Raw genomic sequence first — 27470 nt, 5'->3', positions numbered from 1 at the left:
GCTGCCCACAGGACCCCAACTAGTGCCATTAAACCCCAGGGTTAGGCCCTGTGGTGCTGCCTGCCCGCACACACGCCCCATCCGTCGCACACAATGAACTCCCGGCTCCCACACGTCCGGCATTCTCCTTTTCCCGCCTCCCCAGGCATGAGGGGACGGCTACGTGCTGAGCGACCCAACACCATCGCCTCAGAGGCTCCGGCGGGCCCGAGGAGACAGCAACGAGGAGACCGGGCTTTCTCAGGCGGCCTCGCACAGCCCGGGGAGCCGCAAGAACCGGAGGAGCCCCTGCCGCCTCGACACCCTGGCCCGGACGGCAGGAGGGAGGGCGAGCAGAGTAAGGGCAATGCCTTCACCGGCGCGGGAGGCGCATGCGCGGCTCACGGGGCCGAGCCGGAGGGGGGGGGTGGGAAACGGGCGCAGCGCGCGGCGGCGGGCGGGCAGTGGAGCGGCCGCTGGCGGCGGGATGCGATGACATCACCGCGGCGGGACGCGCGCGGGCGGGACGGCGCGGCGCGGCGGAGAGCGTGAGTGGCCGCTCCGCGCGTCCCGGCGCGGGGGAGGGGCGCGGCGGCCGCGGGGCGGCGCGGGGCGCAGCGGCCGGACAAGATGGCGGCGGTCCAGCCCTCCCTCCCCTCAGCACCGCGGAGCCCCTCCGGCGCTGCCCCTACGGCTGGCTCCGCGCCCTCGGCCTTGCCGAGCGGCCCGGCCAGGCTAGGCCCTGCGAGGCCGGGTGGGGGGGCGAGGCCGTGTTGCTACAGGCAACCGGGAAGCCCGCGGTGGCGAGCGGGAGGGGTGGGTGGTGTCGGCCCTTGCCGTGTGGGGGAGCTTGTCTGGGTTCCTCACTGCGGTGCGGGGCTCCGCAGCCCTCGGGCGTGCCCCGCGGCAGCCCAGCCCCGGGTTAGCGGTGAAAGGGCCTGGCCCTTCCGACTCAGTCTCGTCCCTGTGGCGCTGCCCGCGCCCGCACGGGTGACAGGAGCCGTGAGGGAGCCCGGGACTGCTTGGCGTGAGAGGCATTCCTGTGCCTGTCCTAAAGATCGCTGCCCCTGAGAGCTGCACGGGTCCGCCCTCTCTGGGGTGTGAAAGCTGTGTGTGTCCAAGGGAGAGGCACCGTTCTGAGGAAACCCACTGTACGCTCCCCAAAACCGCTGTGCCCCCGAAGTGGTTGCATTTTCTGAACTATTAAAACTGTTCCTAACTTAAGCTGATGGTCTTGCTTCGCTGCCAGAGAGGCATGGTTACAGAAGGTAGCGGTGCCACAGGCCTTGCAGTGTACTTGGGTAGGGTTTGCCTCCTCTACGCAGTTTTCCGAATGGAGATTCTCGTTTCTGAATTGTTTCCAAATGCCCAGCTGTGCTGGGAAAATACTTGGGCCCTCAGGTTTTTTTTTCCTCCAATATATGCATCAACTTAATGAGCTTTTTTATTACACTTGGATTATAATGAAGTTAGCTTGGGGAAAAGCACAGTTGTGTAAGGTGTCTCAGTGCTCCAGTCTCCTCATGCAGGGCCTGGCTGCAGCGATGCTGAAGTGTGTACTCTGTTTACTAAAACTCTGCTTCCTTCAGCCAGCTGCAGAACCACTTGGTTTTTGTAAGCTCAGTAGGTCACCTTGAAGCATACAAACAAGTCCATACTGCCTGTTTGTCAATGTAGGCTTTGGATTTTTACTTTTAGAAAAGGTGGCAATTTATGAGGAGTAGAAGATTTAATATGAGAATAAGGGAACAGCCTGCATAGAGCAGTATAGCTTAATGATAACAACCAACAGAATCCCAATTTGGATCTGATTAAAGGTTGATCTTGTTTTGTTGCCTGATTTCTGGTAATTTAAAAGTGTCTTTAACACGTAGTTAACTTCTGATTCTCAGAAGACTAAGATCTGTTGCAGGAGAGCTTGTTTATTCACTCTAATCAGTAGTTGGCTAGGATGTATTTCAACCCTGAAGCCAGAGGTTTAATTTTATTTCAGAATTGTTATCACCATTCTGGACATTCTTGATAACCCTATAAATATTCAGTCCTGTGTGCCTCTGCATTTGTGGCAGTGGTTCTGTAGTTCAAAACTGGATAGAAGTACTTACTTCCTTAGAGCTGACCTCCACAGGAGCTGTCACATTTTTTTTTCTATTCCTCTTTGTTTTTCAAATGGCAACAAAAGTTTTCCATTTTATTTTGCTTCAGCACTAATTGTCTGGTACCAATTTGTTACTATCTCTGGCTTTTCCTTGGGACTAGTAACAAATTTTCCTGGTCCTCCATCACAGAGAAGATTATTTGTTTTGCTTTTTACTATTCCAGAGCAGTCATTTCCATTATTTGGTTTAAAGTTCTAATATTTTTTGTACTGTTTGCTCCCCTACTATCTTTACATTCACATATTTCTGGAGGGTCATTCTCTTTTTGTTTTTCTTCTTGGGCCTTTGGCTACTGTTAATCAGGAGCAATATGAGCTGCCTGTTGAAAACTCGACAAATAAAACTGCCTGCTGAAAACCTTGCTGTGTTCATCTGATGACTGTGGCATAAATGCTGTTAAGAAGCTAAAATGAATTTTTAGAAAAGTGAAAATGATGAATTGCCTTTGTTTTGACACAGGTATGACAACAAAATGGGGTCGTCCAAAAATGTAGTAAGCGAGCCTGCTGATGTGGAGGAAGGCTATAACATGATGGTAAGGTATTCTGCTACTCTAACAGTGTGGTAGGATTCATCCTACTCCAAGAAAAACAGATTTTTCTTCTGGGGATTCATTAATGAATTGGTTCATTTGTGCTTTCTCTGAAAGTATTGATTCTAGAAAAGGAAGCAATTTAATGTAGTTACACCATAATGAGAAACTTTCAGAAATTAAATTGTACCATAGAAGAAATTTGAGGTTTTCTTCTGGTCTTGCATCACTTCTAGTTGTGTCAGTCCATAATTTTTTGCATTTAAGATGTTTGTTCATTTTAAACTTGTCTCATCCCACCTGTGTGCTTGTGTAAGGCCATAATGTTTGCTTACTCTGCTGGAGCAGTGTGCTTGGAAGAAGCTGAGGTTGGAGCTGGAGCTGTTTCCTTTGAGAATGCAATGGGTGAAACTGGTGGTTTTGTTTATGGCAGTATATTTATATATGTGAACACTGTTGAAACAAGAATCCTCACAAAAGGCCTTCTAATACTCATTGCCATGCAAAGAACTGATACAGACCAAATAGGCACAGTCTGCTGTTGAAAGCTAAATGGGTTTGTGGTCACTCCTTGCGCCTAGCAGAATGGTTGTATCTACAGCACTTTGAAGAAGGTAACTTCTTTGGATAGTTAAGTAGCAAACAGCAGGGCTTCAGGTTGAGGAAGCTGTCAGAAACCTATGGATCAGAATCACTTCACTCCTATGAAGGAGGGTACTAAAGCTTGCTCTTGTCTAACCAAATGAAATGACCCTCTGTGGCACGGTAGCTGTGGCTGTACACTTCCTCATTGCTAGCTGTCCCGTTAAGGCCTCCTGTAAGGGTTTCTTGTTTGACTGATGTCTAATTTACAGAGACTAGACTTTTAAGTTGGGCTCTGGAGTCACGATACAAAGTACTTGGGAATGTCATATTGAGCTACTTCATCTTTCCTTATATGACCTTCTGGCTTGTAAAAAAATAAAACAACCAAAAACTACAAGTCGGTTTGGTGGAGTCTAATGCAAAGTTTTACACTTACTTGGGAGTAATGATCTCCAGAAAGAAGGGTGGGAAACAACCATCTTGGTGGCAGCTGTGCAGAAAGGAACCTTGGGATTATGGAAGGTTGTGTGTGCAGCAGGAGAAAATTTGCTTATGTGTTATGTGAAGTTGGGTCTGCTCTGACCAGAAGATGGGGACTTGGGGATTGGATTAGATCTGCTGAAGCCCCTTCCAGGCTATGTTACATTTTGACTGTATAAGTTGAGCCAATTTACATGTGATATGTCATGACATAAGCATTATCATTACATCATAAGTGTTGAAGAGGTAATACCATATTGCAGAAAACCCCACGTGTTGTTTTGAGACTGTTAGACAGGAGGAGCACCCGTGAGGTGAGAATCACCTGTCCTTGGTGTTTAGCATGAGGCAAATGTGAATCAGTTGGAGACGGTCTGGAAGAGAAAGCCCTAGGTGCTCAGATTCAGACCTGAAATCCGAGCTCTGCAAAGCCTGAGACAAAGGATTAAGAAAATAGCTTGGAAGATAGGAAGACCAGTGAAGGATGAAATGGAATATAACAGCATAAAAATATTAGGAAAGAAAATAATTCAACTGGTGTCCACATCTGTGTATGCAAGGATGAGTGGTCTTATGTTGTGGGAATGCCATAGCTGACTCTGATGTAGGTTGTGCCGAGTGGACTCTGTCTGTTGGTGGAGGATTTGAAAGAAAAGATGCAACGAATAAAGAAAGACTTTTAATTTCATTTTTGGCAGTTGGGGATGCCATAGGTTAGCTCTACAGCCAGCTAAGGTGAGTGCCAGATCAGGTCTTTTTTGAAGATTTGAGACTAAACTAAGGCAAAAGACAGTCAGGACGTTCTTTGGGTTTAAAGCAGACACATTTCAGAGGCGGTTAAGTTAAAAGTATTTTGACTCTGTTGTGAAGTAAGCTACTGAAGGTATTTGCACAGTACTTCAGACTGATCATAAAACAGTTACGTGACATTTGTGGATCTCAGATCAATGCTGGAAAACATACTGTTGAGCAACGAGGGATTAAAAACACAAACCAAACTCAGTTCAGCAGGAGTGGTCCCTCTAACTAAAAATTCCTAGTGAGAACAGGCAATGATTATGTAGAATAAGGCTACAGTAGAACCACCTTAGTACAGAGCCCGTGGGGTTTTGTGTGCTTTGCTTGGGTTTCTTTGGGTGAAAATATATAACTTCCTTTATTTCATTAGGTTTTCCAAAAGTTCACTTATAATAGTGGTGCTGGTTTTTTCTTTGCTTTTGTGGTATTATGTGGTGCTATCTCTGGGTAGGTCTGTGGAGCACTAGATGGCACACTGTGGCTTGGAAACGAGCAGTTGAGGACACTGGGATGAGAGAAACCCCAAGTGAAATACTATTATATAAGCACTGAAGTAAAAACGGTTTCAGATTTGTGTTGCACTTCCTACCACCTTAAAAATTACAGCCACTCATCTGCTGTATTCGTTTTTAGTGTGATTTCTTTCTAAAGATGTATTGGTGCTATAAACCAGAGTGGTTGCAGGCTTGAGTCACACTGTAGTAAGAATGGAAAGAGGAAAAATGTGCCTTCAGATGAGTGCTATAGAAAATCAGTCCATTCCTGCCTAAAATACTGTTTAGTTATCTAACTTTGTGGTTAAGCTTGTCAGTGTTTAAAAATAACTCGGTCAGCAATTTTGTGCCATCACAGTACATCAGTTTAACATTACAGTGTATAGTTTGGCTTTGTTTCAGATTATCTTCTGAGGAATAACTTGATACGCTGTAAAAGTGGCAAGATTTTATCTAATTGTCACCTGTCACTTGATAGAAATATTTTGTAATATATTTGTTTTCAAAGTTCTTGTGATGGTGTCTTTTGCAAGCCTGAAAAAGTACGTTTTAGGTAAATGAAGTTCATCCTCCCTGTTTCTTCCTCTTGCTGCAACCTGCTAGTAATAACAGCTGTTAGTAGTGACAGGAAATGCTTTCTAGGTTGTTGCCTTCCCAGTGAGAGGGAGAGGCTGGGTTTTTATACGTTGTTTAAGATGGTTTTGTGCCTTGCCCCAGACCCTCTCCAGTCAGCTGACGCATGTATTTTGTTCTCATGCAGCTTTTATTTTAAATAATTAGTTACAATTAACACAAACTAAACCATTTGTGAAGTCTGCTGTGATGCTCAGGCAGCATTGACAACCCATTAAATAGAGGTTAAAAGTGTGTGGTGTGACAAACCTGTAGCGGGTAGTAACTCTCATGTCATAACAGCAAAGAATCAGTCTGCTTATCATGCAGAAAAATGGCTGTGAAAATGAGTATGTTCACCTGTTCCAGATATTTGAGGAGAATCCAGTACCCACACACTCCATTTGGGGTGGTTTAATCACAGATTAGATTAAATTAACATATCCAAACGAAAATGTGTACTTTTTTTTTTCAGCCTTGTATTTCTTGTTTTCAGGCTTCTTTCCAACGCTCCAACAGCCACGACAAAGTGAGGAAAATAGTTGCAGAAGAGGGACGCACAGCGAGAAATCTGATTGCGTGGAGCGTACCACTGGAAAACAAAGATGATGATGGTATGTATTCAACAGACTTCTGCTAGTTCTTTCCACTTTTATCCCTCTGTCTGATGGAGTTGCTCACCTGGAAACATGTTTCATACATAGCACTTCACTATTGAAAGAAAAAGAAGTTAACATTTAGCATACGTAGTATAATTCTGGAGCTTTTTTTACCAAAATTCACCCTGCAGTTGACCCATCACTTTCTACTTCGTGGTGACTGAATGAAAAACCCTGTTTTCATGTTGTCTGTAGCAGCATCTAAGACTGGTCCCTCTTTGACACTGTCAAGCTACTTGCATAATACAATAAAGGTGTCTTAAAATCATCTCTTGTAACTTGGGAATTCAGCATTGTAGGCATGGCTTGGAACGGTCTGACAAATTGCCCTCTACACTCTAAAACAAGTAAGCTTGGAAGTTTCTCTTGGTATCACATCAGTTCTAAACATCTGTGAAAAACCCTTAAGGAAGGGGCTATGTGAGGACAGTTTTCTATAATCCAGACACTCAGAGTGGTTTTTTTACTGTTGTAATTTTCTCCTGTGGCATGATGACTTCAGGAGCCAGGAGCTGGCTCTGATTTTCCTACTACTCAAGCTGTTCCAGATGTCAGAATGCTGGTTTTCATCTCAAGTATTTCTGTAGCTTGTGTACCTGTGCAGGTGCTACTGCTTTTGAGGCTTAGGCAGGAGCATCTAAAGGTCAAAATTATGTTGCTGTGAAGGTGGTGAAACACTGGGACACATCACCAAGGCAAACTGTGGGCAGTCCTGTCCTTGGAGAGGCTCTACCTCTGACTGGACGTAGTCTTGGGCAGCCTGTCCTAGCTGACCCTGCTTTATGCAGGAGGACTAGATGATCTCAAGAGGTTCCTTCCAACCCCAGCTGTTCTGTGATTCTGCCAGTGGAAAAGATATTTCTCTGAAATGTCTAGGTTACAAGATCATTAACCCTGTGTCTGAAGCAAACTGATGTAAAGTTTGAATGTCTTTGGTGTGCTCTGTGCTTTAAGGTGTATTTATGATTTCTTTTTGTTTGACTTTTTAAAGCTGGAAAGTCTAAAGCCCCAGGGGACAGTGGATTGCTTGAGAACTTACTTAGCATTTTGCACGTGGCCGTTTGTAAGGAAACTGCATCCAGTTCAGAACACACAGCTCAGTTCAGAATGCAGAGCTGTACCTCTGTTGAAGGAGGGCAAGCTAACTTAGTTTGTCAGCCAAACATCCTAAACCTAATGACAAGTGTCCACATCTACAAGCCTTGGTTTCAAGTTCTGACCCTTTTACTGCAGGCTTGTCCCAGCTGTCTCTGTGCATTCTGTATAGTGGCATTTCTAGTAAACTCTAACTGGTCAGCAGGAAAGCATGTACTGGGAATCTTTGTTAGCTACATGGAGGAAGAGAAAATGGGAACGATTTAGATTTAAATGTGCCCAGTTTTTATAGGTTCTGAATTTCACTTTTGGGAAGGCAGTAATGTGAATGAGTCCATGTGAAAGGCACGTGGAGTATAGTTGTAACAGTATTTTTGAGCTACTTGAGGATTCCATTTCTGTTTAAAGAGCCTGTTACTCTATAATAGCACGTTGCTCATCAAATCCTGTTCGAAACTTTTAAGAAATTTTCCTTAAAAATGAGTGACTGAGTTGTGGATGAATGCTTTCTCCAAGGCTCACCTCTTCTGCCAAAATACAAAGAATGAATGTAAAAGCAAATTTTCGGCCTTCATTAAGTAGTTGTTAAGTATGATAATAAAAATCCAAATGGCTGCATTCATTTCCTCCTTTTGGTTGCATTACCACCGTTCTGATTTTTAAGCTTTTTTCCACTGGTGCTTTCTTCTTTTTAAAATTTCTTCATTAAATCAGAGAGTGACCCTTTTGCACAATACAGAGAGTCTGATGCTAATTGCCTGATGGCAGATTTCCCTGTGGAAAGGAACTTGTGGGTAATGAAAGTCTGGCAGAACCAGATCCTTTCCCTCTTGACCCTTGTCTTTGCATAGAGGCTATATATGTTTGTGTCAGGGAGCCCTGATTCATTTTATGCTGATCTTTATGTATTTTCTCCCTCAGGAATGATACAGCAATATTATGAATTAGAACAGTTCCACCTCGTTCTGGGGTTGTGTAAATCAGGCCAGAGGTTCAGGTTGCCCGAGCCAACCCTGCAACTCTTCTGTAGGAAGCAGAATTTTGTCTTTGTGCAGTTTCTTTGGCTCATAATGTTCAGAGGCATTGCTTTGGCACAGCAGCCTGTGATTAACATTTTATGTCATACACTGTTACTCATTATGAGTTGGGTTTTTTTCTGCAGAAACACGGAGGATCCAGGCATTTGCTATTACTAGTGGTAGTCTTATGGGGGTTGATGAATTACAGTGCTGGATTGTTGCTTCAGTTTATATCCTGTCTTTTTCTATTTTCTTTAAAATTTGTGTGCTCATGTTCTTAACATTTTTCTCTGAAAGACTTGTGGTTTTCATATATAGGGCACGGGCAAAAGAGTAATAGTGAAAAGAATTGCAATTAAAAGCTTCCAGTTCATTAATGGAAATACATAGTTCCTGTCAATAGGAAATGTTTCCTGGAGAAGCAGGGAGATTGCTGGAACTGCAGGTGGCACTTGGGTTACGTGTTCTGGAGCTGCACGCGCCCTTCTTGTGTCAGGCCAGAAATTCTGGTTATGAGCACAGATCAATAATGTGAGAAAAACCAAAATACAGTGGCAGTGATCTTAGAAGAGGTAGTGTCTGTTACATGTTACAGCTAGTGAAAGTAAAATACAGCACTCATTAATACACAGCAGGTTCTGTTGGGTAGGCTAACTAACAGCACAGTTGACTTTGTGTTGTAGGAGGAGAGTCTTGCCAGTACAAAAAATTAACTGGTCTGATAGTCTGTCTCCAGAATTAAAGGTGCATTGCAAACCTCTGGCCACTTGTCGCCTGCTGCAGTCACTTAAATCTTGCCCACCTTGGAAACCTGTGACCATTCTCATAGAAGATTTCAGATTTTTTCCCTTCCTAATCATTTTATAGGCCTGGCCTTATATTTGAGGCACTACATGCAGATAAACACCACACACACAAAGTTTATTATGGAATGTAAGCTATGATTTCAGTAACAGTTCAAGCATTCCAGAGGCCTGGGGTTTAAATATTGATAGAAGGAAGATACCTTTGGAGCTTCAAGATGTGTCAAAAAGTTGGACAATCTTGTATTTGTGACTGTTCCCTTCTTATTTACTACTTGTTTAAAATCGTTTGGGCTCTCCCCATGTAGAACTCATTTGTAGATTAAGCATTTCAGGGGAAGGAAGCATATTTTACTGGTTGAAAAGTACCTGGCACGCTTTGGAGAGCCTGGAGTATAATCTACTCCTTCAGCAAGAGCCTGATGGAGTAAATAGGTTTTCCAGTATGTGATGAAAGCCATGAAACCTGGCAAGGTAAAGAGCTGTGCCTGAAAACGTTGTGTACGAGCTCAGCATTGGACCTAATTGTTACTGGCAGGATACAGCATGGAGGGAACAGTGTTCTCCAAGGCTCCTAAGTTTCAAACCTTGAGTTTCACTGAGGTGACAGGGAATCCAGCCTAGTGCTCCGCGGGTGAGTACTGGGCCATTATGTTCTGGAGGAGGCAGTGGCAGAGTAGATTTCTCACACTGGATAAGGACTGGAGGAAAACAGCAGGATGCTTACTCCAATTACTTACCTTCAGATCCAGCCAAGGAGATGAAGTACCACTGAAAATTGCTGTCGTTCCTGCTGATGATGAACAGTGTCAAAGGTGCTGAAGCAACGTACGCAGTTGGTGTCTGCCATAATGAGAACAGAAATGAGGGCTGCTGTTAATTACTAAACACGAAGGTGATTTACTGTTATGAGAAACATGGTAAACTCCAAAAGAGATTGTTCGTAGAAAAGAGTTTGAAGATGGTTTATCAGTGGTGGGGTTTTTTTGAGGTATTAGCACCTTAGCTTTTTGTGACAGGAAGTCTTCACAAATCATAAACTCTGTCTGCCTCATATTTAATTACCAGGCAGAGAGGAAATGGACTGCTTGTGTAAAATATGTCTAGGTCCCTGAATGCCGCAAAACTTTGCTACTTTATATGTTTCAGTTGGCTACTTGGTAGCTAATGAGATGATCATCTTTGGTGACTGCTGTTCTTTCCTTAGAATTCAGTGAATTCCTAGCAGGTAACGCCCTTTGTGTGTCCTGCTTTCCTATGCATTTCATAGCAGTGCTACTGTTGTATAGTTACACACCAGTAGTCACCAAACATACACGTAACCACTGAGTAGTGCTCCTGTGTTGTCACTACTTGTGGACAAAAGCAGAAAAAGAAGACATCTTCTAATAACTGAAAGGATCTCTTAGAATTAAAGGGTCTAGTAAAGCTCCTAAATGTGGCTGCTGCTGCAAGACAAAACTTTTTTGACCATATACCTTAAGGAAAAAAATCAGCCCTTGCCACACGTGATTTACTTGTAAGTTTGCAAAGCCTGGTATTTACATAAGCTTTGTTTTCTCTTAAGTGTCTACCTTATAAAGACAGAGCCTGAAAACTTGCTTTTCTCTTTATAGGGGACTTGTTCAGACATTTCGCAGTTCTTATGTGATGGATTAGTACTCTGGGTATTGTAAAATCTAAAGTGACTGCAGCTTTTTTCATGTTCAAAATGTTAATGTACCCATATTTGTAAGCCCTGTGCAAGTTTTGTATATGCATTTAAAATCTTGTCTTTGCAGACTGTAAATCGTCTCAGAAGAGGAACGTTGTTGATTGAAGTGTTTCAGTTATAATTTTGACAGGGAAACTGATCCATAGTTTGAGCTTTTTAATGACTAGGAAGTTTTTATATCTACAGATATACACGGTAGCTGAATCAATTTTTTTCTGAATATCACTAAATTGAGTTCAATATATTAATTTGTACCCGTTGTTTTGGCTAATGAAGCATTTTAAAAACGAATTACCAAGCAAATAATTTTTAATTCATTTTGAAATTAAAGGTCTTGTTCCCTGGAACAGCCAGTGATGCAAGCCAGCTGCACAACTGCTGGATTCAGACAGGTTTACAGCTGCTTTCCATAACTAGAACAATGGGAAACAGCTGGCCTGTGTTAGGGAATTCAGCCTAAGAACTGTTAAAAACTCAACTGGCCAGTTCTGATATTCAAGCATGATCTCTGTGGTCTAGGGAGGAACTATATTCAACTAATACATTTATTACTTGGCTTCATCCAGCTAAATAATCTTGAATTTTTTACTTAAATGTAATCTGTTCTAGAGAGTATTGTTTTTCTCTCTTCCTTTGACTACCTAAGTGGAGGTGAACTAAATCCAGTCCTAAGTTCTATCTGTTTTCCGCCATCTTTCTTGGCAGAAAATATGTAAATCTACTTGTAGATTGTTTGGACAGTTTTTCTCAATACTAAAGAAAGATATTCCTTGTTTTAATCCTGTAATATCTGATTGAGCAGTCATTCAAGACCAGACATTTTTAATCTGTATAGAAAACTGGTATCATATTTGACATGTAGATTGTAGCGATAAGATTTTCAGAGGCACAGTGCACTTATGGCTAGGTTATCTTTGTTTAATGAAGTCTGGAATCCTTGCCTGCCTTTGCATTTTTTTTTCCTTTTCTGTCTGTTTTCTGACATTATCTGCATTCTGAACTGTGGAATATATATTTGGAATATGCAATTTTACAAACCTCTTAACTCCTAAATCGTGCCCTTATCAGCACACTGCAAGTTGGGATATGTGTGTTTTAAAATGTTCTATCCCATTGAAGTTGTTAGTGTTGATTAAAACAGTTTCTTCTCCCACAGGAAAATCAAAATGGCAAGCTGGTGGAAAAACAAAGAGAGTGACTCAAGGAACACACAAGACTGCAAAACAGGTACCTGTTTATCTTTTATTGTGACTTAAAATTTAGAACATTAACATGTTCTGTCATATCACTGAAACATTATTGGCTGAGTAATACATATATTAAACTGCGTACACTGTATTTTTAAAACATACAAAAGCATTTAAAGCATTCAAAAATCAAGTATTCAGAAGTTAAAAAAGCACCAGAATTTAGGTTATCTTCCCAGACCTTTATTTTTGGTGCTTCCTAACTTCTGGATGCATGTTTTGTTGGTATTCAAGTTAAGGAACGTGCTGCTCAATAAAGTGAGACAGGATATTCTTCCTATAAGCATGCTGCTTATATAAAGGCTAATTACTAATCAAAGGAAATACTTCACTTCCTGACCTCATGTGTTAATGAGTGAAGAATTTCAGTTAAAATTTCAATAAATCCTAGTCTAGGTGAGTAAAATTTGTGAGAGAAGATTGGAAAGCTGGAAAACAAGTCTGAATGGGAAGTGTCAAGCAGAAACTGCCCTTGTTTTTATTCATGTTTTTTTTCTGTACAAGTGACAATCTTTATTACATCAATAAAGTAATACCTCAATCTTTTTCTCAGGTTTAATACTTTTAGCAGTTGCTTTGCTTTGATGAATGGATTTAGCTGTTAGTATGGCTTTAGACATTTAGTGTTTTGAGACAATCTGTCATGTTTTCATAATATGACAAATGGAAGATGGAATTTCTGCTTTCACAGAGATGTATTTGCACCTTTAAAACATAGGCATGTTATTTAGCAACTCTTAACCTTGGGTTATCTCTTCACACACTAGTATTTTACAAACACTGCATATCCTGGTTTTCTCGTTCTGTGAAGTTGGAATGTTGTTGATGTGGCTGAGGGCTCCCTGTAAGGGTTTACCCTGAGGACCCTCAGGGGAAAGGGTGGCATGGTACAGAGTTTGGGTTCTGTCTCTTTTAGTCACTTGGGATTGTGTAAATACTGTGGTTCCAGGAGAATACTTGATTGTTGTTCAGTGGGTGGGGGGGATCGCTGTAGTAAAACCATATTGTAGAAACAGCATGTTCCTAGTGGGTACAATTAAGGTTTGCAATGGGCTGCTGAGCCCCTGTGCATCTTGGCACTTGAATTTGGCATTCAGCACTGTTGTTTCTACTGCATTTCAGACACCAGATATGGCTGTAAATTGGTGCCTTTTTTCCCTTGCTCTCGTTGAGCCTTCAGATTTAATTTTCCTTTCTATATAAATGGGCCACTAATCTCAAGAAAATAAACTTAACAAGAACTCTATCTTATGCTCTCATCAACCTTATCTTCCTCTCAGTAGGGTGCTGGCAAATCTACATTCAATAAATTTTGGCATCCTGAGAATAAATATACACTTCATACTTTCCAGAACTCCAGGGCAAGTTACTGGAACTATTTTGAGAGAAGAAGTGTGGGGGGGGCAGAAATCAGTTTTAACATCACTTTCATCAGCCACACTGAGTTACTTGAGATGTAAGAAGCAATAGTCCCCTGTTTCTTAACTTCAGAGGCCCAAAAGCTTTGTCTTCTCTGCACCTGCAGGTTGGAACTATCGCTACAAGTGAGATGCTACGAGCTGCCCCCTCTGAATCTTTGCCACTCTCGGGTGGGTTTTGTTGCTCTAGTGAGGTTAAGCTTCAGTGTATGCCTGCTAGATCAGGTCTATATAAGCTGTTATCACACTTGTGGTTAACAGGCATATTATCTGAGGAGTGGGGTGGGGGAAAGGCAAGCTGGTTTTTGGTGTGTTTGTAGCCCCTGCAATTTTTTTGGTTGGTTTTTGATTCCCCCCTTATCTTTCTTCAGACTAAGTGTTAGAAATACTTTGTCCTGTGCCTGTGTGTTCTCTCTGAATATCAGAGACACTGAGAGCTGATCATCTCTGGCCATCTGTGGCATCACTGTCTACCTGAGCACGACAGCAAGAAATACTGTCTGGTCAAAAGTGCACCCTTTGAATAAATACTGTTTAATTCCAGGAAGGATGATTAAGAAGAACAAAGTTACAGCTACACAGCAGCAGAGAAACTACCATCTTGAAAAGTCTGTATCTAATCAAGCACTGCTTGCTGTTTGCAGTGAAAGTTCAGTTTAGTTCAAGACACTTACAGGTTGAGGTGCTGCCGAACAATATACAGATTAACTCATAAATCCTGGTAACTTCTTGGTGTTCCCATTAAACATCTATACAGAACATAATATTCTGTATAAAATAGTACTAGTGTCTTTACATTAAAGGTAGTCTTTGCTGCAGCTCTTAAATTTGACTGGGTGCTATCATTCATTTCAGTAAAGTGCGTGCAGATCCAACTTGGTTAAGTTTGAAAATAGCTTGCTGAGTTTGATCTTGTTTTGTGAAATTTCTGGAGACTCACATGCCAAACATGGGACACAACTTGGATTGTTCTCTGAAAATTTGACTTCTGTTTCCTTGAGTGGCATATATCTGGCTGTGACAAATGGAAAGGTACAGGACTAGAACTGACTTGTATCAGGAACTTAAAATACTGTCTCTGTTAAATAATTGCCAAATTAATGCTTACCTGTGATTGTGTCTGTGAGAAATCTGGTACTCCAGGGGTTTGCATCCTTTCAGAGGTGTCCTGCTGGAGTCTGAGTAACTAAATGTCACTTAGGTTTTACTTAGGGGAAATTTGCTTACAGAGGTAATAATGGAACTATTACAACTTGGAGTATTTAACACAGTTCAACAATCTGTTTTCCTAATTAAGATGACTGACATAAGAGAGATGATAATTGGGTGCCAATACAGTAGATGGATAACACTTATTGCTAAGTATCAAAATATATTCCATGACACTCTCTTAAAGGTACACTATTTCAAATAGTGGGAATGATGCACGATTCCTGTTTCAAAGCAATGGATCCTTTATATCATGTATATTAGCTGAGTGAGTCGAAACCTAATTGCTTTACCAAGGTCACATTTTATAAATACAGGCAGCAGAAGGCAACACAGTTACTTCAATATGGCTGTTTATGATTCTGTAGTTCAGGTTGTGTCAATATAAAGTGTATTTTAAAGGAGCTGTAAATTAGCCAGTATCAGCTTTGCTTCAAAGGTTTATATACCAGGCCTCAGCTAACGAGCATCTTCTCTCCAAGCTGCTCTTTTAAGAGGTGACTGATGTCATAGAAGAAAAAATACGAAATATTCTGACATATGAACCTTCTGAAATTCCTGTTCAGTGGCTGTTTATGATATGCATCTTTTCTGAACACGTCTCCCGTGCATACATTAGCCAGGGGTTCATCTGGAGTACACTGAGAGCGTCTGAGATATATGCAGGGGGAGCAGAAGTGTTAGTGCAACCGTAGTAAATCAGGTTCCTACCCTTCCCCTCCTCACAGAAGGAGCCTAGCATCTGGACACAGCTGCAGGTGAGAGCATAACCATTTTGACAGTGCTGTATCTTCCTCCCTAATTACAAAGCAAAATTTGCTATCATAGAATCATAGAATGGTCTGGGTTGGAAGGGACCCCAAGGATCATAGAGCTCCAACCCCCCTGCCACAGGCAGGTACACCAACCTCCAGGCCTGGAGCTACACAAAGCTGCCCAGGGCCCCATCCAACCTGGCCTTGAACACCACCAGGGACAGGGAATCCACTACCTCTCTGGGCTGTGTGTCGGTGCTGTGTGGTACAGGTACTCAGAGCTCTCTGGAGGGAGTAAGCAGACTGTTTCTAAACATGCAGGGAACTTCTTGTAGCTCAGGCCCAGTTGGTTGGAATTCAAGAGGAATCCACGCAAAACAAAGCTCCTAGTAAGGAGAATGAGGACAATTTTCTTGAGACTTTGTGCAGTCTTTGGGTTTCTGTACATTTCATCATAAAAATACTAGATGATCTCTAAAGGTCCTTTCCAACCTTACATGTTCTGTGATTCTACTTTCATTGATAAGTCCATCCAAAACTGCACTACAGTTCCTGAGTACCTCATGTTGCCTGTGGTCTAAAATGACTTTTCCATCCCCAAGTATAAACTTACCTGCCATTAAACTTCTCTTTTGGCACAAGGAAAGAATGTTTCCCACCTTTTTACACTGGGAGCAGAAAGGTTTGAATCATAGTCATTACTTCTGCTATTTGCAGTATTTCTAGCTAAAGATTAGATACTATAATTACAAACTCCATGTACAGGCTTGTGCAATGTGGGTTTTGACTGTTTTTATTCAATCACCAAAAGTTTTAGGTTTTAGAATGGAATGTTGCAGTAATCCCCACACTGTATTCCAGCAAGAACCAATTTTTCTGTGCCACAGTGTATGAACACAACATTCATGGGGGTACTGAAAAGAATGCATTAATTAAATAAAAAAACAAACCAGAAAACACAACACCAAGAAGCATATACTATTGTAGCATGTAGCTAATACCTCCATCCCAAAATGGCACACAGTTGTGTCTTACTTTGGGTTTACTGGAGGTGCTTATCTACCTTGCTACAGTGGAATGCAGAAGCTTATAGAAGTCTGTCATGATAGCAGGATTTTATGTTTGGTTTTTGTTGTGGGAGAGGATTTAAGATTTAGTGAGGACAGTGTCGTGGGGCCAGGGGCTGATTGGGTCTTTTCAGCCATGTAGGCATGCTTTGGAACCCTTTGGAGTATCCTGTGCAGGTGACGGTGTGTGTCTGTCAAGGAGACACATCCCTGCGTGAGTAAGCTGAATGCACAAGGTCAACAGATATACAACACTGAGGTGATGTATCAGTACTTCCAAGTAGGTACGTGGTGATGACGGTCCCTGCCAGCACTTGTGAAGACAGCTGCTCCCATCGCCTGTAGTGTATCAGCAGTTCTCCGCGTCTGTGCAGAGTAGCACTGGATCAGTTAGCCTGCCTATTAACACTGAAAACCAAACAACAGATTTGTTGTAGCTAAAGCTGTTGAACTACAGCTTAGAGCAGCATGAGGATGCTTTTAGACTTGGCGTGAGTAGGAGCAACTTGATTCGTTGGCACAGCACTTACATTGGGTTGAACTGAGCTCGCAATGTTTGCAGTGTGCTGAGAGGAAATCTTAGTGTGAGTCGTCTCCTGAAGTGTGAAGGCTTCCTTTCAGAACTAGTTCAGAGCTTCCTGGCATCTGCTCTGCAGTGCAGCCATAACATATCGATCCAAGGGCTCGCCACATCAGCGTTTCCCTGACGTTAATGCTCATATATTAGAATGAGGTTTTACAAACAATAAAGTTCCACGTAATGTCTTGGTAATAGAATCTAACTGTGATGGTGTATCGCTGCTGTGATTAGTAGTAAAATGGTATTTTCATTTCTGGAGCACACGCTTGTCAGAGTAAAGTAGTGCAGGATACATAATTAGACAATGTAGCTTTCCAGAGTGCTGAGAGGCAGGGTGTCTTGTGCTGTTCTGCAGTGTGAATGTTGGGTTATAAACGTCAAAGAAAGAGAATGTAATTCTGTGTAGCTGCTGCATATGTTTAAGGTGAGAAAGTGTGTTTTAAAAAGGTCAGGTCAGCGGGATGATGTAGTCTTCTTCAGTGGGAAGGTTCTTGCTTACAAATGTGTGAATACATTGAACAAAACGTATATTGCCCAGAAGCCCAAGCCCTTACCCTGTTTCTGTTTGCTGTTTTCCCTTGTGTCTTTTCAGAGCGCTACTATAGACTGTAAATTAACATCAGTGGCAGTTGGAGATAAAAACTTTGACAAAAGCCCAACAAAAACAAGACAGCCTCGAAAAGTTGATCTGCGAGCTCGGTACTGGGCCTTTCTCTTTGACAACCTTAGACGGGCAGTTGATGAAATCTACGTTACGTGTGAGTCGGATCAAAGTGTCGTAGAATGCAAGGTAAGTCTTCAGCTGTTCTCTGCCTGTTGTCACATGGTTCTTACCTTCTTCTTTACAAAAAGGCCAAATGAGGAACTAAAGCCTCAGGAACATGTTGCTTTTTGCAGTTAGTGAAAGCTTGTAAATCAGAAAACTTGGTGGTGTTTTGGTTCAGGTTTAAGATGATGCTTTCAGCGTAGGCAGTGACTTCTCTTTGACATGTGTAAATCCTGTAGCGGTGCACATACATCATGTTATTAGATCTCAGGGTTTTGGTGAAATATTTTTTGTTTATTTTGTTCAGATTTTGTTAATTTTCTAACTGAGCATTGGTTTATAATTCTCTTTCCCCTGTACTCTACTGTAGGTGGCACTGTTGTGATTCAGCCTTTTTGGTGTTCATTTGCTTCCTATTAAATGGCTTAATTATATGTTGCTCCTTTTTTGCAGTGATAGTTGCTGCTCTTCTCATTCTCCCTGTTGTGTTAGGAAAGTGATTGGTAAACAGTGTCTGGGTGGGATGTTGCTGAGAGACTTTTTCCTAATTTCTGATAACCTGTGTTGGTTATAAAATGTGAAAAGGATGCATGAGGTATGATGATCTTCTAATAGACCTGTAGAAAGACTGTTATTTAACAAAAATCACTTCTTTAGAAACGGAACTTATCGGAAGAATGAAGAGAAGTCAAAATAATACATTCTAGAAGAAAAGTTCAAGATAGGCCTTCTGTTTTCATATTAAACATGGCTGAAAACTCAACACGTTCTGGAAATGATTATGTAATCACTGTAAAAAAATTGCATATATCAATTTAAGTAAACATTTTTCTTATCATGTGCATCTAGCTCTCTGCTGTAATCAGACACGGCCAAATTGACTTCGAGATTAGCGTACAAATACATTTCATTGAAAGCAGGTTTGAAAACTCAACGGTAGCTAGAGGCTTCCAACTGGCCGCTTGGTCTAGCACAGTTTAACATCTTGTTACTGAACTGTCTTCCTGCCCAGGAAACTTCTGTTGGAGAATTTTTTGGTTTAAGAAAATCAGTCAGCCTTGCATTGTAATTAGATTACCATTTCAAACTTTTGTGACTGAAGGAACAGAAGCGTATTTGTATCATTATCACATATTTTTGGGGTTAGATAGCATTCAGCATTTTAATCGTGCTACTTGATCTGTTCTGAGATGGAGATACTGCATAGCCCAAGTGAAAAGTCTTCATTATAGTAGACACTTGACAGTGATGTATGTATCTGTGTGTATCAAGTTACTTGTTTGCAAAACAGAGGTGGAAAAAAATGCAAAAGGAGTAAACAGGGGAGTCCAGTATCATCTGTTGTAAAACATCCATAACATTCATGTTGCTTCTACCTCTTAAAAGATCTTTTCAGCAGAAAAAATGCTTTACCTGATTAGCAGGAATATGTGTTTGTGCTGTGGTCTTTTGTTTGTGAGATTTTCTTTTGAAGGTGGTTGTTAAATGGCGATTTCAATGAATTACTGAGGTTTCTCTTAATTAAGCTGTGAAGTACAGAACTGCTGAATCTTGCAAATTATTTTTCCTAATAATGATTCACTTTTATCAATTCTGTCAATCGTCATTATTTATTTTGGAGTGGTTGTTGTTGACAGATACATTCCAGTTTCTACCAGAGGTGAAGCTGTTAGTGTGAAGCTAATCACTTGGAGCAGAAAGTCTTAGCTGCTGTCTTCTGAAGTGAGTGCTTTATGCAGCAGCTAATAGATAAGCATGTAACATTTTTGGTTCTATGTACGGAGGCTTCAGCTAGGAGCAGTCAAACTCTTAATTAGCTCTTATGCTGCTGAACAAGGCAGATGTGACTAATGGCATCATAACATAAATTCTGTGTGGTCTAATGAGGTATCACCCTAACTCTACCCTCATCAAGAGAGTATCAGAAATGCAGATGTAACGTGGCAAAGTTACATTATGCTTTGTTGCCAGAATAATATCTACAGTGTGTTTATTCCTCTCCTTAGGCTTTTGGACTTAGGAAGCCACATTTCACACAATCATATACCATGTGTCTTGTCTGTCCTTGTATAGCCATGATTTTTTGTCAGCTGTGCCATAACTTTTACTACCAGGGGGCTAATTTAATGTAGTCATCATAGAGTTCATGAGAGTAGGTGACAAGCTTGGAAGAAGACACCCCAGTAAGGTTCACATCACAGAAAAACTGCCGCTCTGTCTTCAACATCAGGGAATTCAGGGAGAGACTGAGGGAAGAGGGATTGTGTGTGAGGTTGGGTTTTTTTGTTTGTTGGTTATTTGGGGCTTTTTTAAAAGAATTAATTGAAGTGCATGTCATTAGGTCATTTCTGGCACCAGAGGAACCAGTGAGGAGATCATGGGAAAACAGGCTCCACTAGGTCCAGATTTTGGAGAACCACTTAGGCTTTTTTGCTTGGTGCTTTGTTGGGTTTTCTTTGGGCTTTGATTATTTTTTAGGTGAGAGAAGCTCAGCTAATTCTTATGCTTTTTCCATTTTTATGTATGATGGTACCGGTCTTCTCAACATTTTAATTCTACGATGAAAATTCTATTTGAATAAACTTTCACTAAAGCTCCTGCTAAAAACATCAATGGAATCTCTTCCCTTTTGTGTTCCTTCTGCAACTATTTTATACGACTTAAAAAAGTATCTAGTGGTTATAAATGTTAGAAGAGATGCCAGCAGACACATCAATTCATTTGGAAATGTGTCCCTGCTACACCTGTAGAATTGGGAGTTCCATATCGCCACGTTTACTTTTCAAACCCATTTGACAGAATATCTTGTTAGCTCTTTTCATGAAGTACCATTGCTACTTTTGCTACTGGGCAGAAGTGCAAAACTGGAACCAAAATGGTGAAGCTTTAACATCCCTCCTAGAAAAATTAAAACAGGTTGAAAAATTCTTTCTGTAATGATAAATACATGTTATCAAAAGCTTCCTCCAACTTCAACTTTGGAAGTGATATCTCCTCAAACTTACATCCTTGTCAAATGGGCATGTGCTGTTCTGTTTAAACAGTTTAGTTGTATGAGGACTGTCTTAAAACAAAGCTCAGGTAAAAGTGGAATGTAACAACTTCTGACATGTAAAACCGTCAGATTAACCTGGTATAAAAGTGTTGGGCTTGAATTTAATTTTGTACCTTTTGCTCTCCCATATTCTTACAAGTTGGTATAGTTTTATTGATTACATTGTCACTGGAGATCATGTTTGATGCTCCCAAATCGGAAAGGGCTCTAGTGGCTGGTTGCGGTTGAAACTGCAGATGAAAGGGTTGTGGTAAGGATACAAACAGTGGAGATGTCTGAAAGAGGATCGTGGTTGTGTGGATTTTCTCTCAGCCTTGGGCACCGCTGAAGTTGGTAGTTTGCTATTGATTTGGAATGGAGAACTCCTGAATCGTTGATCTGGATGTGTAGATAGGGCTGTGATGCTTCAGGTATAGGTATGACAAACCTAGTTGGATTATTTCTAAAATGAAGAGTTCTCAACTTCAAGAATCATCTTACTTTATATAAACCAGTTTGTGAGATAGTGATAGCTGAAGACTAGATATATTCTGACAGATTTGGCTAGAACCTTCAGTATTTCGAAAAGCAGATTGTATGCTCCATACATTAGTTCGGTTTCTGTCTGTCTGATGTTTATGTGAATATTTTGCTACGTTGTGTTTTCTGGGTTTGGGAGATAAACTTAGGCAGAAAAGAATTACTAATGCTTTTAAATCTCTTTTCTGCATGCCAAAAGGAATTATGCCCAAAATGATTTGTGGGTGGCATAAGGCAGATCTGTCAGTTTTGAACAATGGAGTTTTGGTTTGTGCAACAGAGAAGTGCATCTTCAGTTGCTATTCTTCAGGTGTCTTCTCAGAAACCGAGTTTAGAGAGAGGTACAGGTGTGTATATGTATATTAAAAGCATCATGCCACATGCTCTTATTGATAGAGTTTAAGCAGCTGGATACAGTAGTTAAGTATACCCTAAGTCTACAAGAACCTCAAAGTACTATAAATGTAATCATTGGGGTTTTTTCCTCCTAGGATGAATTAATGGCTTCAGCTGATTTTTCCTTCCACAGAAGCCGACTCTTATTATGTACAAATCTAGTTCTAGGTTCTTTTCAAGTTGCTGTGTAGGATTACTTAATGCTTGTACCGACTTGTGTCTTTACACCTGGCATTGCTTATGGGTCTATTCCTGTAACGTTTTGGCAAGGTCAGTTTCTCTCCTTGTTTCTAAAGCTTACAGATACATTCATAAATCAGTCTACCTTGAGCAGAGTTCAGTGAAAACAGTTTAATTATGCTTCAGATTCTTATTCCCTCTTATAAAATGGAGAATTCAGCAGTTCTCATAGCCCAAGATACCCTGAAGAAGTGGGTGAAGCTTTTCCCTTAAAAGACTTGACATATTGCATGATGTTACCATGCAGAGGAACCAGCTGAAACAACTTTATTTAAGGCTTTCCAATCAGGGAGATATCTGTGAGAGAGTTTATGTTGATTGAAGGCCTCCCAGAAGGAGAGAGGAACTTGCTTCATTAGCATCTCTTGCCAAGACCTGCTTGGGAGGGCTGCTCTTGGTTCCAGGTATGTTACTTCTAATGATTTCCCTTGATACATGCAGACTTGAGACCTGTGGTCATCCATGCTGATTACTGGCTTTTAAGGCAGCCAAGAAAAAAAACCTCTTTCTAAACATGTTGGAGCTGAAGGCAGAAAAACCAAAGTTTTCCTAACTTGGGTGTAAACTAAATCGAGAATAATTCTGTCCAATGTTCTAGTTGATCCAAAGAGGATCTTGATCTTATTTTCACTGATAAAAGCCAAATTTAATTCTGTCCATTTCATTTTTTTTTTGAGAATAAGTGAATAAGTTTTTTGGTTTTGGTTGTTTGATTGTTTTTAATTTGTTTCAGTTTTACAAATGTCAAAAATACCCTGTTCCAGGGAGAAAAGAAACACAGTTTGATACTTAAAGCTTTTTTGGGAGAATTTGTTCTATGTGAATTTTGCTTCTTTCTTTGTAGTGTTACAAACCCGAAGAAAGGTGTCCCAGGAAGGATTGTGAAGTAATTTAGTTCCTCAACATAGGCCTTTATGTCTTCTGTTTAGGGACATTATACTTGTTCCAGTGTCTTGGATTCCTCTGGGTCTCTGAGTGAAAAAAAATTAAATAATCTTGGCTTTGCAAAGGAACCAAAAATGAAAAAAATCTCAAACTGCAAAATCTGTGGGTTTTAATCGGGGTTTATTCAGAATCTTTTTCTTTATGTTCCTTTAATTGCTAATTATTTCCCCACTGGAGCCCTCTCTTAAATGTGTTTCTATCCATTTTGTAACTGTTTTGAGCATTAACTTAATACCTTCTTGTACTGATGTTGTCATTCTTTGAACCTCTAGAACATCACCAGTTAGAAGTGGAATTTCAGCATGAAAAGAACTCTATTATGTATGACTCTATTATGTATGAATCTGTTTCTCTTTTTGTTCAGTAGCCCCAAGGTGATTAAGAGTTTCCCTGAAAGCCTTACACAAGGATTTACATATTAGAACACACATAGCTCTTTGGATCAATAGGCCTTTACAGAATGTATATTCAAATTGTTTGAGAAGGTCTAATTCTGCAGTTGGAGTGTTTCAGAATGCTAGGCTGCTATTTGTCACTCGGTTGTAACCTATGTGTGTCTTCTGCTCTGGAGTTTGGAGTTCTTTCAGGAGTGTACATCTCTTTGCAAATAAACAGCCTGTGGCTGCGTTGTGCTGGTCAATGCCAAGTGCAGATATTTTGTGGGCATTCCTCCCACCTCTCCTTGGGCATTCACATTTCCATTGCTGTCATCTTCCAAGGATTGCTCTAGGGCATTGAAGGCAACAGCAAAGGCCAGGAAAACGGGGTAGTCATGGTACATTCAGTCTCCCAGATGGAAACGGATGGGATCTTTCAGAATGGTCATCTGTTCTAAACAGCCAGCTGCTGCAAAGCTGCCTTCTCTCCTAGTTGTCAGTCTGGGTTGGCTGTCCTCCCTTCGTATCATAAATATATATACGTGTTTACACTTTTTGTGCAAATAAATTGTATGGTAAATCCCTGCCTGTGCCCTCGACTGCTGCATTCATTCTTGAGGAGAAAACGGACTGTAGTAGTGGTTACGCTGCTCAGGAGCACCTCTTTGGTAGGTAAGGGATTATGGCTGCCATGTCATGTGAGATGTGAATGGGTGAGGAACAAACTGCAGCTGGATCCTGTGCATTTCATGTTTGGATCTAAGAGGAGACATGTTCCTGCAGCTTTTACTATTTAGACTTTGCTGCTTAGTGGCTGTGGCAGGGTTGGTGTGAGAGCACATAAAAAGGCATCCCAGTCAGGAGAGCTTTAGTTACTGGGAAACTGTTCAGTTTTCTTCTCTCTCTCTCTTTGCCCCTGTTTTAGTGTCTTGCCTTTTTACTGTTATCTGCCAGGTATTGAAGTTGGTATAATGAGAGTCCTTTGCTAGAGGACCATCTTTCTTTCATCCTCTCCCAAAGTTATAAGACCTACTTTGGCAATTGTTTTTGTTTACCCTAACCCCAGAGCTGGGTTTAAGTGTTTGTAATTCAGCGATGTGTGGAAAAAAATGTGGTTTTCCAGCTAAAATTCTCAGTACAAGAAAATGGGGTTTATTTTGGTAAACATGTAATGTAAAATACTCAGTGTAGATAATGAAGTAATGTAAAGTTTGTGTTGTTTGTAAAATAAAACACACTTTGCTAGCCTTGAGAATAAGCTATTGTGCTGACCTACTTAACTTCTCTGACAGTTATCCTGCTGTTCTGAACAGTAGTGACTTGAAAATCCTACAATCTTCTCCGCTTTCTTGGTTTTTCTTCCCCCCTTCTTTGGGAGAACAAATAGAGAAGATGACATTTTGCTTTGCTTGGAAGAACTTCTGGTTTTAGGGATTGTGCTGGGCCTGTCTGGGACCCAGGTCAAAGTTGTCCTGATTGAGGAATGCAGGATTATTCTGATGCAGCTATTCTGTGTATTACAGATCAGCATAATTAATCTGATCACCCTACTGAAGAGGCTAGAAGTACAACTTGGAGATAAATGCACAGAAACCAAAGTAATGGTTGAGAAATGGAGGGAAGGAAAAGCACAAAAAGATCTTTTTGCCATGTTGAGCTATTGATCAGAACGATGGAGAAGAGAAAGTTGTATTGCAAGTGGCTTAGTTTTATGTCACTGATTTTCCTTTAAGGGTTGTTTTTTAACAGTACTGCTTTCTTCTGTCGTTTGAACTTGCTCTTTAAAAATCGTATGGGAGGGATATGACCTTGAAAAATAATGGGATTTAAAATTGTTTTGACTCTAGCGCAGCCATAGTCTGCCCCATAAAGGTTCCTTTTTGTCAGCACCTTCTCAAGTGGTACAAGTTTCCACTGCTTCAGCACCAGAGGGTATATCTGCTACACTCGGTACCGTAGGTGAGCTGGAGAGCTGTATTGATGTCCAAGACCCCAGAGCCCTGCACGCCAGTATTGTGTGTCACTAGGACAAAGGGATGGCGCCAACCGTCCTGCTCTATGCGCCAGTAACTAGAATTAATTACAAACCAATCGAATCCGTTGCAGCCAATTGGTAAACTAATTGGTAATTTTAGCTGTACATCTATATGTAGTTATCTGGATGCCTGTAACGGCGCTTTCAGAGCCACTTTTGTTCTGCTCCATCCTGCTTGACAAAATGGCCCTCATAGCTTTAGGGAGAAAGATGTGCATCAGTGAGTATGGGGCCGCTCCAGCTGCTTGTCTTGTTTGTATTCCCTTGTTCGTAAAACATGACTCGGGTTACAGCTGCATGGTCCTGCTCTGATCATTTCTGATAATGTGTAGCTAAACATTCCTGAAAATAGGTTAAGCCATTTATTGTAATTTTTTTTTCCTCCCTGCCAGCTAGCTTCAGAAATATGACTCATATTCAGATCCAGTCAGGTTTTTTCCTTCGGTGAGGAATATCTCGGTAGCAGACTTGAAAAGTAAATGACTTGGAATTAAATTTTGCCTTCTGTGCTCTTATTGTTCGAAGCAGCACAGCTTACTGTGGGCTAACCTAAATGGATGTGAATTGAATTAGAAAGCTGAAATTTTATTAGGGAAACTGAAGAAAGAACTGGCTAAAATACTTTACTTGTTCATTTCTTGTAGCAGGCTTTGCTTACGAATTATTTCGGTGCTGTAAACCAACTGCCTTGTAAGGAAGATTTTTTCTTGTTAGCTTTTTTGGTGTGGTATTTCAAAACAAAGAGCAACTTTTAGATGAGCAGAGGTTTTCTTTTGACTTCCCTTGTGTTTGACTTCCTGGTGACTTTCCCCATCTAACAACCAGCGTATGCTCCACCATGCACGCTAGTTAAAAGGATGTGGACGTGAGAACTGAAGCAGCCTTTCAAACTTGCATTTGTGTTAAGTAAAACGAATAATCATCCCAATCATTTTCTGTGAGGAAGTATTTTGCATACATTAGAGGCCTTTTTTCTATTAAAAGGACCGTTATAAGTACAGATGAAGGGGGCTTGAGGTTACAAACCTGTGCGTTAGCTGTACTGCGTAGTGTGCTTTCAGGGTTACAAGTTTTACTGTTAAAATTTGTAGTTATACAGCTAGTAACCAATTGGTTTTCATTTGTAACTGTTCCCAAAACAGTTCTAAGTAATAATTACTTGCTTTGAGCAAGAAACTTTCCTACCAGTGGGAATAGTAAAGAATTTGCAAACCAGCAACGCTTCGTCATTAGTGTTTTTCCTTACACCATCAAATGATGGCTCCATTGTGAACTCTGTATGTGGAGCTGATGGAAGTTTTCATAGAATTCCAGCTTTGTTTATGGATTTCTGTTCTTTCTGGCATGTTGTCAGGATAGAATACAGTGCTCATGTGTCTTGTCTTTGGAAGAGTGGTTATAAAAGCTTCTGATCCTGATTGATATCATGCTGACCTGTCTCTTGTCTTGAGCCTGCTGACTGTGATGGTCTGTGCATTTTTGGTCACGTTCAGTAAATGATTTCTGAGTTTTTATGTGGAACAGAAGTGATTTCTTAGCTTCCTGCATGGTAAAGAGCTTCTCATTTCTCTTCCAGCGGCGGTAGACAACTACAGGTTGCACAGGGAGCAGAGCTAAGGGTCGAATCATTGTGGTCTCCTGCTCTGGTGTGAAAAAATGGCAGTGTTGCCTGAGTAAAGACTGCAGGATCCCAATTTAACTTGTAATTGTTATTGTTTCTGTATGTTGTCTGAACTTGCTATAGACAGTACACTTCTACGTGTGATCAGACTGGAAATCAGTAGATACAGTCAATGGTTTCTAAAAATTTGGGATATTTTTATCAGAAACAAGTCTTTTAGTTCCCTGCTATTCAGCCACTAGCATTTAATCTATGAATTTCTGCCTGATGAAGTCAAGTTCATTTTATATATCCTTTCCTAACAGTTGATT

The 27470-nt window shown here is 41.0% G+C and overlaps 1 protein-coding gene across 1 annotated transcript in view; it reads left to right on the top strand.

The window, feature by feature from the left end:
• The first annotated feature begins 434 nt into the window (after window positions 1–434).
• SCAPER (S-phase cyclin A associated protein in the ER) overlaps window positions 435–27470 on the top strand; it is a 150729-nt gene continuing 123693 nt past the window's right edge. The window contains exons 1-5 of the mRNA XM_084268038.1: window positions 435–527; window positions 2598–2673; window positions 6136–6253; window positions 12086–12156; window positions 17798–17995. Of these exons, the coding sequence (XP_084124164.1) occupies window positions 472–527; window positions 2598–2673; window positions 6136–6253; window positions 12086–12156; window positions 17798–17995 (519 nt within the window). The 5' untranslated portion in view covers window positions 435–471. The remainder of the gene's footprint in view (window positions 528–2597; window positions 2674–6135; window positions 6254–12085; window positions 12157–17797; window positions 17996–27470) is intronic.

The sequence above is a fragment of the Gallinula chloropus genome, assembly GCF_964237585.1.
Source record: "Gallinula chloropus genome assembly, chromosome: 9".
NCBI lineage: Eukaryota > Metazoa > Chordata > Aves > Gruiformes > Rallidae > Gallinula > Gallinula chloropus.
This window is presented reverse-complemented; position numbering and strand designations above follow the sequence as displayed.